Source organism: Lycium ferocissimum, chromosome 2 (assembly GCF_029784015.1).
Source record: "Lycium ferocissimum isolate CSIRO_LF1 chromosome 2, AGI_CSIRO_Lferr_CH_V1, whole genome shotgun sequence".
In the NCBI taxonomy this organism is placed as follows: Eukaryota; Viridiplantae; Streptophyta; class Magnoliopsida; order Solanales; family Solanaceae; genus Lycium; species Lycium ferocissimum.
In genome coordinates, this window is record NC_081343.1 from 46439347 (window position 1) to 46453175 (window position 13829).

Sequence of the window (13829 nt, forward strand, 5' to 3'; positions counted from 1 at the left end):
GGACACTTATCCTTAGGCTTTTACTAATCTAGAAACATATAATTAAGATAATAAAATTAAATTAAACTTTCATTCGTGTTTTAGGAGCTATTCTTTACTTTGTAACATTATACATACAGTTTTTTTTTTACATATGAACTCACTTTCTTATTTTCAGATTTTAAAATTATCAAAAGTGACACGTGTTTTTTCTTTTGGGACCATTTCTCACATATTGCCAAACAGTACTTCTATTTCACTAGATAGGAGTAGCTCTTTGTGAATTATAATACAATAAAAAGATAGGCATAAATACACCATTATACAGTCAAATTCTAAACAAAGGTAATGGTTTACCTGAGTTAACTCTTTAAGAAAATATTTATAGATTTATAAAAAGGTTTTTCGCTTCAAAAGCTAATTGTTATGGCACAGTTGACTATTGTAAAGGAAACAATTATTTCCACTGCGCTCTTTATTTGAAAAAAAGGCAAATGCTAATAAAAAATCATAATTAATATAATTAATGAGCTGAAAAGTATATGAGAATATTCTAGTCCCAAATAACACTTCGAAATTAAAAAGTCTCAAACAACATTAACGAACACGTGCACATACTTTGTGGGCACCCATGGTGTCACGTGACTATGGATCAAGAAAATCACGACATAGATCTAAAGTGGATTGGGACCAATAATTTTACAATTATCACTTTTGGATTTCTCATTTTCTTTTAATTATATTTAACTGTTGCAATAATTACCAAAATTTATTAGGGAAAGTTTTCATAAAATATCATTTCCTCTCAATTATGGCCTTCCTATCATGTATTAAATGATTACCTTGGATCTTGTTCATATTCGTTTTTTAATAAACATCTTTCTATTGCTAGAAATACTTTAGAATTATCTCTACTTTAGTTTATTCAAAAGCTTAGTAACTACCTCATCCACCATTTGTTCTAAATGATTGAATCTAGAAATCAATAATCAAAAGAGTTCTTTTTCATTGCATAATGTAAAACTTAAGATCTTTCCTTTCATTTTAAGAAATATAATTGGAAAAAAGATAAAACAAAGCAACATACTTTAAAGATTTGGGAATTGACCGACGAAATAGAGAATGTTAAAAAATAATCATTTTCTATATATTAGTGATAATAATGATCAAAGTAAATATATAATTTAGACCGGATAAATATCTAAAATAAATAATAGATAGTTGTATCAAATTTAAAATTTTGTATAGTATAAATGTGATTTAAATTCTTATGTAAATTTTTTATTAAGGTAAATATCTCTAAGGATCATTGATGCAGGTCGCTTGAAATCTAACAAAACACTCCAAATCAGAACTCCAACTAAATTATTGACGTCATTTTATTTTTGCTTTGAAATTAATTTTATCATTTAGTTAGTATTGTCATATTTAATCAATTAATTGTTGTGGCTTTTGTCGGAAAATTGATTTATGATGAATGAGATAGAAATTTATCGAATATAAGGAGGCTGACCCTAAGTAATAGAGAAAATCCAATTAACACATGATTCTGATTGCAAATGCAAGAAAAAAAACATTTTTTTTTACTTTCCCCACCACCCACCACGACTACAAAACATCTCCACCATCACTAGTGAACATAAATGTTTCATTTTTTTTATCAAATAATATTTTATTTTATTAAATTTGTATTTATTTTCTACTATTTAGTTACCTTTTAACTTGAATTGTATATTTATTATGTTTAAATAAAAACATTATGCACATTCAATTATTGAAAACAAACAGTCTCAATCATTCAGTGTTCAGATCTAGAGACAACATCTTAATCATTCAAATGTGCATTCAGATTCAGACGTTTTAATCTTAATGAAAACAAGCGAGGCCTAACTCTTTTTTTTTTTCAAATAATAAATTTGGGTGTGTAGAGGGCAAATTAGTCATTGAGCCTTGTCCATACAAACTCGATTCTTGTCTTCCTCGTTACTGTATGTATGTATGAAATAACCACCAACCGTCAGCACAAATACAGCTCACAATCTCACAATGACCAAATAAACACACACTCTCTCAATTCTATCAACATTCTGTGTATATAGATCTAGAGAGAGAAACAAAGAGATCTAGTGAGAGATAAGAATGAGGGAACCAACAATGGATAGTAACGCCCCAGTATTATCTCCACCACCACAAGCTTTACTTGAAAGGCTCAAAGATTATGGCCAAGAAGATGCTTTTGCTCTTTGGGATGAACTTTCTTCTGAAGAAAAAGATCTACTTGTTAAGGATATTGAGGTACATCCCTTTCTAACCGATTTAATTTAACTATGGCACTGCAATTACAAGGTAAAGTGTGTTTCTTCAAGTAAAAATTGTTTCTTTTTATTGAGTTTTCTTTGTTTCTGTTATAATGTCAATTACATGATAAAATTAGAATTTTTAGATTATCTCTCAGTTGATATTGTGAATTGCATTTTTTTTTTTTCCAAAAGTTTGGGTACTACTGATAAAGTGATGACTTTTAACGTGGAAGTATATTTTATTGCAGAATATAGATCTCCCTAGGATTGATCGGATCATTCGGTGTTCATTTCATTCACAAGGTTGGTGCCAAGAACACTTTTTTTTTTTTTGCTTTTTTTTTTTTTTTGTATTAATTTTTATCGGAAACAGCCTCTCTACCCCACAAAGGTAGGGGTAACGTCTGCGTACGCCCCACCCTCCTCAGACCCCTTGTGGGATGATACTGAGTATGTTGTTGTAATTTTCGTCATATTACTAGTTATCAAATGAAAAAAAGATTGTTTGCCTTAAAGCATAATAAGTATATCTGAAAGAATTTGTTCAACATTGATTTTCAGGACTCCCAGCAGCGGCGATAGAGCCAGTGCCGGAGAGTTGTGTGTCGACAGTGGAGGAGAGGACAATGGAAGAGAGAGAGAAGTGGTGGAAGATGGGCATGAAGGCCATTGCAGAAGGCAAGTTAGGTGTGCTGCTTTTGTCTGGTGGCCAGGTAATGTTACTAAAGAGCTCAGGACATTCTTGACTTTTAAGCATAGTAAAGTAACGTCTTTTATGCTTTTACTTGGTCCACCTGAGGTGTCATAAATTTGGTGGCTTGGTTAACCACTTTGGAATGATTTCTTATCATGAGGATTTGTGCTGCCGCTATGGAACTCTTGATTTTGATCAAGGGAACCAAAAGTAGGCTATGATTACGTTTATGCAAACCAAGTTGATTTAAAAGATGTTTTCTCCAGTGAGATCTGGATCACTGATAATCATTTCATGTATAAAGTAAGATAAAGTGTATTAGTATTTTCTTTTGATAAGCAAGACAAAGTGTATCTGTCTCATAATGATATAGATTGTAAATTTGGCTATCATTTATCATTCTACTCATTATGATATAGGTTGAAAACTTAGTAAATGTATCTACTGGTATAATCACTCAATTTACCATTTAAGGATGAGAAATAATTCCTGATCCTAAATATTTTATTGTGTCTTTGTAGCATACCTGTAAGGATTGGCTCTGTTTTGCTGCCTCTTTAATTGACTGATTGGTGCTTTCTTGCTTGATGCTTCTACTTGAAAAAATAGTTATCTCTATCCTCATAAAAAGAAAAAAAGTTACTTCATTCCGAAAATATATCATAATAATTAATATTTTAAAAGTGTATTGGTTATTTATCATAAAATATAAAATATATTTTTGATTGTTCTAAAAAATATTCTTGACTGTGTTCCTGTCAAAGGTTAGATATATTCTTAGTTTCTCAGTACTATCAGGTTAATTAAAAAATTCAACTCTCATCTTTCCCCCCCTTTTTTCTCTTTCTGACGGCAAGCAAAAATGCTTTCCTTGTTATTGAAATGCAATTTCGTTTTATAACTGGAGCTTTTCTTTTCCTAATTTATTTGTTTACCCTTTGGCTAGACTAATTGGCATTATGATTGAGGAGAACGGTTATAGATCATAACACTGGCCTAACAGGATCACCTTTTGGTCTGTGTTAAGAACTTTTCCTTTTGCTTTAAAAAAAAAAGAAAAAAAAGAAATCATGATAAAGGTAAGATCTATCGGGGCCTGTTCAATTGTCAATGGGTGTGACATGACATGGGATGATTTGTCCAAAACTTTTTGGCTTGTGATGTTACTTTGTTATTTCAAAGTTCTAATATAGGTGTTCTGGCTATTCTAAATTTTGTTGTCTACATGTTGAGAATATGACTTGTTTGGTGCAGGGGACTCGACTGGGTAGTTCAGACCCCAAAGGATGTTTCAGTGAGTAATTTTTAATATTTAGTTGACATCCTTACGAGTTGCCTAATTTTCTGATTCTTTTTATAGATTTTTGTGGTTGTTTCCTCCAATCACACTCAAAGATGTAGTCTACATGATGTACACTATTTGCTATAATACCTTATTCATAGTGGTTACCTGTCAACAATATGTTCCCAAAGTTGTTGATGCATGGTTAATTCTGGTGATGGTTTTATAAACAAGTACTTTTTTCTTTAGTAATGTTTATCTTCGGTGCTGTATGAATTCCTGGTGTATAACAGTTAGTTTTCTTTGGCATTGTTCTTAGTATGTAACTATCAACATTTTTTATGACAATAAAAAGAGCTAAGATATAAAAAACTACGCTTCTCAACTTATAATCTACAAGCCTCACCAAATCTTGTAATGTTAGATGGGATGGACTAGATATTTGTTGCAAAAGTATAACAAAGTTCACTTTTGAGTATTTTGTTTATTGAACAAGGTGAAAAGTTAGGTAGTAATGTTAACGAGCACTGTCATTGATATATTTATTTCTGATTGGCATCTTTTTGTACTGAATGGCATGGATTCACTCCTGGGAAAACTTGAACAAATTTGAGGTGGTATATCCTAATACACACAAATATTTTGTGATTTTTGAAATGGAAACTTAATAAGTAGAACTTTCTGTGTTGGTCATGCGGAAAATGTGGAAATGGTTGTAGCAAATACCAAAGAGTTTTTAAGTATTATTAATAAAAAAGAATCAGATAAACCTAATTACTTTCTTTTTGGATGGATTAACATGCAACTTCTATATTACTTCCACCTTTTCTCTCTAAAGTGGGTGAGGGCGAGGAAGGACGGTGGGAAATAGAACTATGGGGAAATAAAGCTTCTACTTATTCATGTTCTTTTTCTCTTCTTTTGTACCAGATATTGGACTTCCATCTGGAAAGTCACTTTTCCATCTTCAAGCTGAGAGAATTCTGTGTATTCAAAGATTAGCAGCTATAACTGCAAATGAGGGTAAGCTTCTCGTTCGATGCCCTTGGATGTTAATTCATGTGTCCACACTCTAATCTATTGCTAGATTTCAGGTGCTGGCATTGTTCCGATACAGTGGTACATCATGACCAGTCCATTCACTGACGAAGCCACGCGCAAATACTTTGAAAGTCATAAGTATTTTGGCCTTGAACCAGATCAAGTAAGATTTCATTCGTCATGCTTTGTTTCCCTCTCATTTTTATCTAAATTAATCTGAGAGTATTATTGGTTTTTGATATTCTGTTCGCATTAAGACAACGTTTGTTAATGCAGGTCACCTTCTTCCAACAAGGTACCATACCTTGTGTTTCAAAGGATGGAAGATTCATCATGGAGACCCCATTCAGGGTAGGTGACTTCTTTCTTTGAAGAAATGTTCTATCACGTGATTTCACAAAGTCAGGCATCAAATCTAATGCATATCTTCAAGCTGCAATGTTTAGAGAAAGCATTTTACAAGCATATGCGAGATATTTTGCTGCTACTAATGAAAGTGTAATTGTTCAATAATTAACTTTACACAGGTAAAGTAGAACATTCTGTTTAAGCTCACTTAACTAGAGTTGTATGTCCAACTAGAGATGTCTCACTTTACCTTCTTTTTGCCGGGATAAGTAGAGATATTTTAGCTACTTTTCAGCCTTATGGATAAAGCTTGCTAATGCTATCTGTCTTGAGCAGTCAATACCTTTCCATTTTCGTAGATAAAGCTTATGGATAAAGCTTGCTATTGTCCTCCATATATTGGCCATCATATAGTGTACTTGTCAATCTATACTTCTGTCATTTTAATTACCAGTTACGTCCTAAACTTCTGTACTGCTGAAACTTTATGACACTTGGTGATTCGTGTCGGAACCATACAAAGGGGTCTAGTTAGTTTGAAATTCCAGGTAGAAGATGTCTGTGAAATCAATAAAGCATGTGAGGTCGATCCAGGGTAAATTGAAATGTCACTAGTAACTGAGAACTCAAAGAGGAACATAATTTTCCTTGAATCTCTATAACAGACTTAATTAATCTGCTAATTTTTGCTGTGGATGGTTCTTTCTCCCTCTCTCCCTCTGAGAGGTCAATTGGGTGGAGCAAAGAGGCAAAGAGTGCCTGACATAGTGACTAAGCAATCAATTAATTTTGTTACAGTTGCTGATATTATACCAGTTTCTACTTGTAAAATATCTGTATTTCCATCTAATTTTTCTTTTGTATTATTACTTTCAGTTTATAAAAAAACAAAGTTACTACTTCTGTTGTCGCTATATTCTAAAGAGTTAAGAGGTTATTAAAGCTTTTTGTTGAAGCAGGTAGCAAAGTCTCCAGATGGAAATGGTGGAGTTTATACAGGTACTATACCTCAATTCTTTTCCTGATAAGGAGCTATACCTTACTTTAAGCATCTTTTTCTCAATGCGATAGAGTACTACTTGTTAACTTCTAGAATTGGAGAGATGTTATTTGCTTGTCGTTCTCATACCATACTGAAGTAAGTCAATTAACATTTAGATTGTGTCCAGCTTTGAAATTTTCAAGATTATTGGAAGACATGAACTCAAGAGGCATTAAATTTGTCGATTGCTATGGAGTTGATAATGCTTTGGTAATTTGTGCTTTTCCTACCACCTTTAATATAGTTTTCCCACAGACTAAAATTTCTATCAATTTGTTCTGTTTACATGTTTATTGTTTTCTGGAAGCAGGTTCGAGTGGCAGATCCTACCTTTTTGGGTTATTTCATTGATAAAGGTGTGTCTGCTGCTGCAAAAGTTGTACGTAAGGTGAATAATTTTGTTTTTCTTTTTCTGTTTTTTTTTTTTTTTTTTTTTTGTTTAAAAAAAGAAAAGTGCTATACTTCTCCTATCCAACTTTTTGTACATGGAATTTAGCATCTGAGAGAGTAGGAAGTAGTTGCAATATTTCCAATCCAGTATCTGCTCAGGATGCCAAATCAGATCATCTGTGTCTTTTGTTACCTTTATAGAGTTTCCTTTTGTTTTGGGAACTGAAAGCCACTGATACAGTTGCTTTAGATAGGTTAAAAGATGCTCGTTCTCAAGTATAAATTTAACTGAGCAAAATATAGTAGAGTTGTGAATTTTTGAAGATTGATAAAAGTTGATAAGTTTATTTTTGTCACTTCATAATGAATTAATGTATGTCCCTTATGAAGGTGAACCGCATAGAGAGGAAAAGTCGCCTGTGTTTTTTGATGAAAAAAATGCTAAGCTTCACTCTTATGTTCAGACTCGTATTTTGTAGAATATTAACACCAGGAGCTTTATCCTATTTTCACATTCCTTGGGTCTATATATAGTTACTCTATAACGCTGAAATATGCAAGCATGACGGTAATTTTAGCTAGATCAAACAATATAAGCTTGGCATCTAGTTACTTTGCCTTTAGTGTTAAGTTTGACTTGTTTAGTATCTTGGTAGGGTTCTTCCTTCAATCCACTCTTTTCCAAACTAATGTTTGGATTTTACATTTCTGCTATGATTGTCCATCTTCCATCACATCCTGGAATACTCAATTCCCACAAAATAAATGGACTCTCCCTAAGAGAAGCAAAACAATAACCAGCAGCAGGGTACTAGGCACATTGATCCTACTAGAGAGAAAAATCCAGCCAAACACGACAGAAATAGTGTATGAGATGCTATCTTTTTAGTCCAAGAAGACAAGTAGAATTTTGGTGCTTCTTTGATGAAGCAGCACAAGAGCTTAGCTTGGACATGAATTACATTTATTTACCTGACATGTCAACATAATCTCATTCTTTTTATAGACTACTACAAAAAAAAAAAAAATATCTCATTCTTTTTGTAAACGTAGTGCATCACAATTTAGAATTCTCATCAATCATCATGTAATTCTTGAATAGAATACTATTCAGAAAGAAGTTATAATGTATACATATTGATTTTTATCCACTCTAATTGTAGGCCTATCCACAAGAGAAGGTTGGTGTGTTTGTCCGTCGAGGTAAAGGTGGACCACTTGCTGTAGTTGAGTACAGTGAATTGGATCCTTCACTCTCTAGTGCAGTCAACCAGGAAACAGGACGTCTTCGGTTTTGTTGGAGCAATGTAAATTCAACCTCTCACCTCTTTATTTCTCCTTTCTCCGTCTTTCCTTAGATTTTTGTCTCTTATTCTTCCCCTACAAATATTTTAGTGGAATTCTAATAATAGTTTACAGCAAGAGGTTTTCTCATGTCTAGTCAGAAGCATTCTGTTGATTTGCGACGTTATAATATTTTTAACAGTATGGAAACTGAATTTTGTGTATCCTTCTTGCTTCACTTGCAAATAATTTAGGCTGTTTTTTTCAACAGAAAACTGTGTTATAAATCTTAGCTAAAACCTTGACCATTTTCCTTGATTGATTGTAGTGGGAAAAAGGTAGAGTTCCTATATTTAAAGAGAGTTGTCACTAAATCTTCATATCAAGATTTTACGCTGCCAAAGTTATTCTGATAATCACATTACCATGCTAAAGAACATTTGATAAGAAAAATATACCTCTATCTTTAATTGTAAGGAAATATTTCGAAATAAACCTTCCTTTTACTATAATATGTGAATGAGTTCTCTTAGTTGGTGTAAGTTCAGATTTGTGTGCCTTAACTATTTCCGGGAGCTAGCTCTTTTTATTTTTCGATAAGTTAAAGAAAAGAGCATAGTTCGAGCAACAAAAAAGATTCTTGCTGGAACTGTGCTCATAGATGTGCCTGTCAATAAACAGAGAGAGGATTTAATATTTCCAATGAATGCTGTAAACAATTTCTTGTTTGTTAAGATATTTTATTTGTTATGTGGGACAAAATTTCACACCCCGCAATCTCGATGATATCTGTAAAATATATAAATAGTTATAAAAAGAAAAGAAAAAAAGGGTGTATAATGGACCTCGTGAAGAGGAAAGCACAGTTGCCTTGTATGCACATGTTTCTTCTTTTGTAGAAACCTTTTTGATTTACTCGTGTGTTTTATTTTCAGGTCTGCTTACATATGTTTACTGTAGATTTCCTAAATCAAGTGGCAAATGGCCTTGAGAAAGACAGCATGTGAGCAATGCTTTTCTCCTTTGTATTTTGTTCCGTGTGGTTGCCTAATAGATGTAAAGTTATGGCTTTGATGGCTACTTGTTGGAATCAATTGCATAGTAATAATAGTAGTATAAAGGCCGTAAGTCGGTGGATGGCCATGAAGTAAGGCTATTACTCTTACACCTATAGAGATCAATCCATCACGAAAGCAACCCGGACTATACTTTACATGTGCTCTGCATAATTTGACTATTTTACTCTCCTCCTTTATTTGGACTCTGGGGAGTAGCTATGTTCTACAAACATAGGTGGAGTTGGCTATTATTGTCGGGATACCAGTCTAAGAACGCTTTTGCGATATGATTGCAGTTATCATCTTGCAGAGAAGAAAATCCCCTCAATTCATGGTCATACAGTGGGATACAAACTAGAACAATTCATATTTGATGCTTTTCCTTATACACCTTCAACAACACTATTTGAGGTAATTGTCTTTCTATTGACAGAATACTTCCAGTCTCCAATAGCAGCTAAATGCGTATCGGCCTAATACCGGAATCTGAAATATTTTACCTATATAGGTTGTTCGTGAAGAAGAATTTGCTCCAGTTAAAAATGCAAATGGGGCAAACTTTGACACTCCTGACAGTGCTAGATTGCTTGTTCTTCGTCTCCACACCCGTTGGGTGGTTGCAGCTGGAGGCTTTTTGACACATTCTGTGCCCTTATATGCCACAGGTAATTTGATGTTTGAGGAAGAAAAGATTTTTGTGAAGTTCATAATGCATGGTGGAAAAAAATGATTAAAGGTTAATTATCGTGACGAATGAGAACTTTCTAAGCGATCCAGATCCTCAAGTAAGGAGGGGTTTAGTTTCACGTATATTTGGACTTCTCATGGAATACAAAGTATGTCAAACAACAGACATAGTTGTCTTGGTAAGTCCTGAATAGTCATGAGGCCAGGGCTGCTAAATGGTGAAAATACAACTCCTTCTCAACATTGCAAGAACATTAGGAGTTGTTTGATATGAGGGATAGGGAAACTTAATCTGAATAAAACTCTGCATTACTTATTCAGTGTTTGGTTTCTCATATAAAAATCTATCTTACTAATAGAATCTCCGCTCAACTAATTATGGAATAATTGGTTTGCGATATTGAACTTCATAACTTATGAGAGTTTAACACCAGAATCCAAGTGTTGCTAACTAATACTGTTATAATCTGTGTATTGTCTTTTACCAGATAGAACATGGAATAAAAATGTGTTACTACCAATTCGTGAAAAATTATTCATCTTATAACTATCCATGCATAATTATTCACCATATAACCTCTATGTTATTATTCACTGCATAAAAGTTCACCCAACTTGTTTGAGACTGCATGAGGCGTGGTTGTTGTTGTAGACCGTGAACCAAACAACCCCTAGTTTAACAAATGTAAATGTTTCACAGTCTTATGAAAATTGCGCGTTTAATTTTTCAGGTGTGGAAGTTTCTCCGCTTTGTTCATATGCTGGCGAAAACCTGGAAGCTATTTGCCGTGGAAGGACATTCCATGCACCATGTGAAATCTCGTTTTAGTTTGATTTGATTTCATTAAGTAAATGCCTGGAATTTTTCTCCATTTTATACAGTTCCTTCGATTATTTCACTTTTTTCTTAGTAGTAGTTTTTCATGTTCACAAGGGTCGTCTTTTCATACTGTTGTAGACATTAGTGTAAGCGAGAATACTTGATACTACTAATGAGGAAGCTTTGGCTTATATTTTATAAAGATGATACAAATGTAATAATTTCTTCTTCTTTTTTTCCTGGTAAATCAATCATTATTATTCCATATAGGGGACGTAATGAAGTACATCAAAATAGGGTTCTTCTGAGTACTCAAGATGTAAGGCATTACTATAATGCTCGACACGAAAGCATGATTTACCAAAATACTAATCAACTAGATTTTGTAAGGACAAGAGCTTGTACTACATTGCCTGCTTCCGAAGTGTTTTCTCTTGTCTGTCTTAGAATGACAAAATCCCATTTCATAATATCACTATTGCAATTATAAGTAACTGTCTTCGTCCTGAAGGAGCTTTTCAAATCTACTCTCACAACTATATCAGCTTTACATCTTGAGATGGTAATACTTGTCAAGGAGCTTCTCAGTGTATTCTCCAAAAGTAAGAGATCCATTGGACTGAATCAACTCGCGATGAATATGCACATCCTCTGGAAAAGAAAGCTTTTGATCCCAATCAGGTTGCATGAACAATGCAAATGTTGTGCGATCAACACCAGATGCAGCATCACCTTTTGGTGCCTGAACACAGTGTGGCGTCGCACAAAGCCGACCACTTGAGAGGATCTCAGTTGTTTCACCTATTTGGTATGCTATTTCATCCACCCCATACTCCACCTTAACTATTTGACCGGTTCTTGTTTTAACATAAAGACCAGCAGCACTATCAGGGCAATCTATTTCTACAGCATCTCTAGTAAACATACCACATGTAAGACCTGTAAGGGAACCATGATCTGTATGCCATCCACACCACGACGATATGGAACCATGGTCAGGGCTGCTATGCTGCTGAGCTGGAAAATAATAAAGCAGACGACCTTTATGACATCTAGAATGAACAAGCGTCTGTTCAAGACGTTCACCCTCAAGCATCACATAGCGATCACAATGATACGCCAAGAGCAACCCCACATCCAGTATCAACTTTCCAAGAGTTTTAAACGCGGTTTCAAGTTCTGGCAGAACCTTACGAGGCCATATGTTTGATCCACAATACGATGGATATCGTTCAATGAGAGATTGGTCTGTCGTAGGTACATCTAACACTGGATTTGCATAAAAAGATCCTTTCAACAAATCTAGCTTACCCGATTCGAGCTTTTCTTTACCATGACTCCATCCAAAGTTGTACCTACTATTAGCATCTTCAAGCTCCATTTTCACATCATCAGGAAGGTTGGCTAACTTGGGACCAAGGTGGAGAAGATTCTTTCGACACAATGAATAACCAGGAACATCGGATATTGACAGAATTCCAAGACCATTTGGGCCAAAACCTTGTTGTATTTTTGCAGACAAATCAGCATTCTTGTCACTTAGTTGGGTATATGATATTGAAACAGTTGGAAGTGTAAGTGGCGGAACTAACGAGCTCATGATCGGAGAAAGAGACATTCTGCATTTTAAAGCCCAAATAGTAATGATTTCAGTATGTATAATTTTCATTTTGGTCGATTGGCATATAATAAAACTAAAAAAACAAAAAGAATATGTGAATTGTTGGCTGAAAATTTAAAGTGTTTCGGTAGAGGTCATCCGAATATAAAATGTTTTTTTTTATTTGTTGAAAATATATCTGAAAGACTCAAAACCAAAACACTTTTAACTCTATTTTATTTCAGTATGTCTAATTGAACATTTTCACCCTTATACAAGAAAGGAGGTAGAATATTATAAGTTTAAGCAGAGGGGAAATAAACATAAAAGAATAAAATAACTAACCAGGGGAAACAAGCATCCATCCAAAGAGGGGGGGTAATTTGTACCTGTTTTTTTATTAACGTATTTGTGAGGGAAACAATTATGCCTCGGAAAGCGGCGCCTACAAGATGTGGATCTACTGCCAAAATCCCAGGCAAACGCCGTAAATTTAGAGAAATGAAGATGGAGGAGAAAACCGACGCAACGGGAGTCGTGAGGAACGGGCTCAAACTGCGTTGAATGCCAAAGATCGGTTTCACCCAAGACTCATATAGGTTTCAAAATAAGCTGATTTAAAAGTCTTGCCAAAAAGGCTGTAAGTATTGGTACAAGATTTTGGAGGGTTAGAAGACTAGCAAAAGTGTCCACTTAGCTTTTTTTTTAATTTTTGGGTTAAAAAAAGTATCTATTTATTAAATCAATAAACAATTAACCTTATTTTTTAGATTTATTCCTGTTAAGTGTTATGTTATCAAATCTCAATGTCTGTTTAATTAGGGGATAGTTTAGTCAATTTACATATTTTTTTTCTTGGAGTGAGTAGTTTCTTAAGGGCTGTGCAAATAGCTAAATAGACTCTTTTTTTGATCCGGAAGGAGTAGTAGATTAGTTGTATTTCTCTTACTAGTAAATTTAGTATTTTAATTTTATTTTAGTTTTTTAAATTATTTTCATATTTCTTGTTCTTACTTTGCTATTACTACTTGTCGTCTTTTCTGCTTTAGTTTTCTTATTTTTTATGTTGTTGCGGAGTATGTTTTCATGTGTTTGCTGTGTTTCTGCTTTACTTGAGCTGATCGTCTATCAAATACAACCTCTCTACTATCAAGGTAGGGATAAGGTCTGCGTACACTCTACCTTCCCCAGATCCCACTTTGTGGGAACACACCAAGTATGTTGTTGTTGGTATTTTAACAATTTTATTGCAGTTATTGTCCTTTTTTGGGAATGATTTGTCATGCTAATTTTAGTATTTTACT

At 33.9% G+C, this 13829-nt stretch overlaps 2 protein-coding genes across 2 annotated transcripts; one reads left to right on the forward strand and one right to left on the reverse strand.

Moving 5' to 3' along the window:
• The first annotated feature begins 1995 nt into the window (after positions 1 to 1995).
• LOC132040511 (UDP-N-acetylglucosamine diphosphorylase 2) lies at positions 1996 to 11159 on the forward strand. Its single transcript, XM_059431166.1, has 15 exons — positions 1996 to 2274; positions 2528 to 2582; positions 2841 to 2992; positions 4228 to 4267; positions 5186 to 5278; positions 5350 to 5459; positions 5573 to 5647; positions 6604 to 6643; positions 6814 to 6896; positions 6997 to 7074; positions 8240 to 8383; positions 9296 to 9363; positions 9715 to 9829; positions 9927 to 10083; positions 10837 to 11159. Exons 1-15 carry the CDS (start codon positions 2119 to 2121, stop codon positions 10932 to 10934), a joined length of 1464 nt encoding a protein of 487 aa, XP_059287149.1. The 5' UTR covers positions 1996 to 2118; the 3' UTR covers positions 10935 to 11159.
• On the reverse strand, positions 11135 to 13163 carry LOC132040519 (uncharacterized). The gene is made up of 2 exons (XM_059431178.1): positions 12915 to 13163; positions 11135 to 12544 (listed from the first exon to the last, which is right to left on the reverse strand). Exon 2 carries the CDS (start codon positions 12541 to 12543, stop codon positions 11473 to 11475), a length of 1071 nt encoding a protein of 356 aa, XP_059287161.1. The 5' UTR covers position 12544; positions 12915 to 13163; the 3' UTR covers positions 11135 to 11472.
• Between the last annotated feature and the right edge of the window lie 666 nt (positions 13164 to 13829).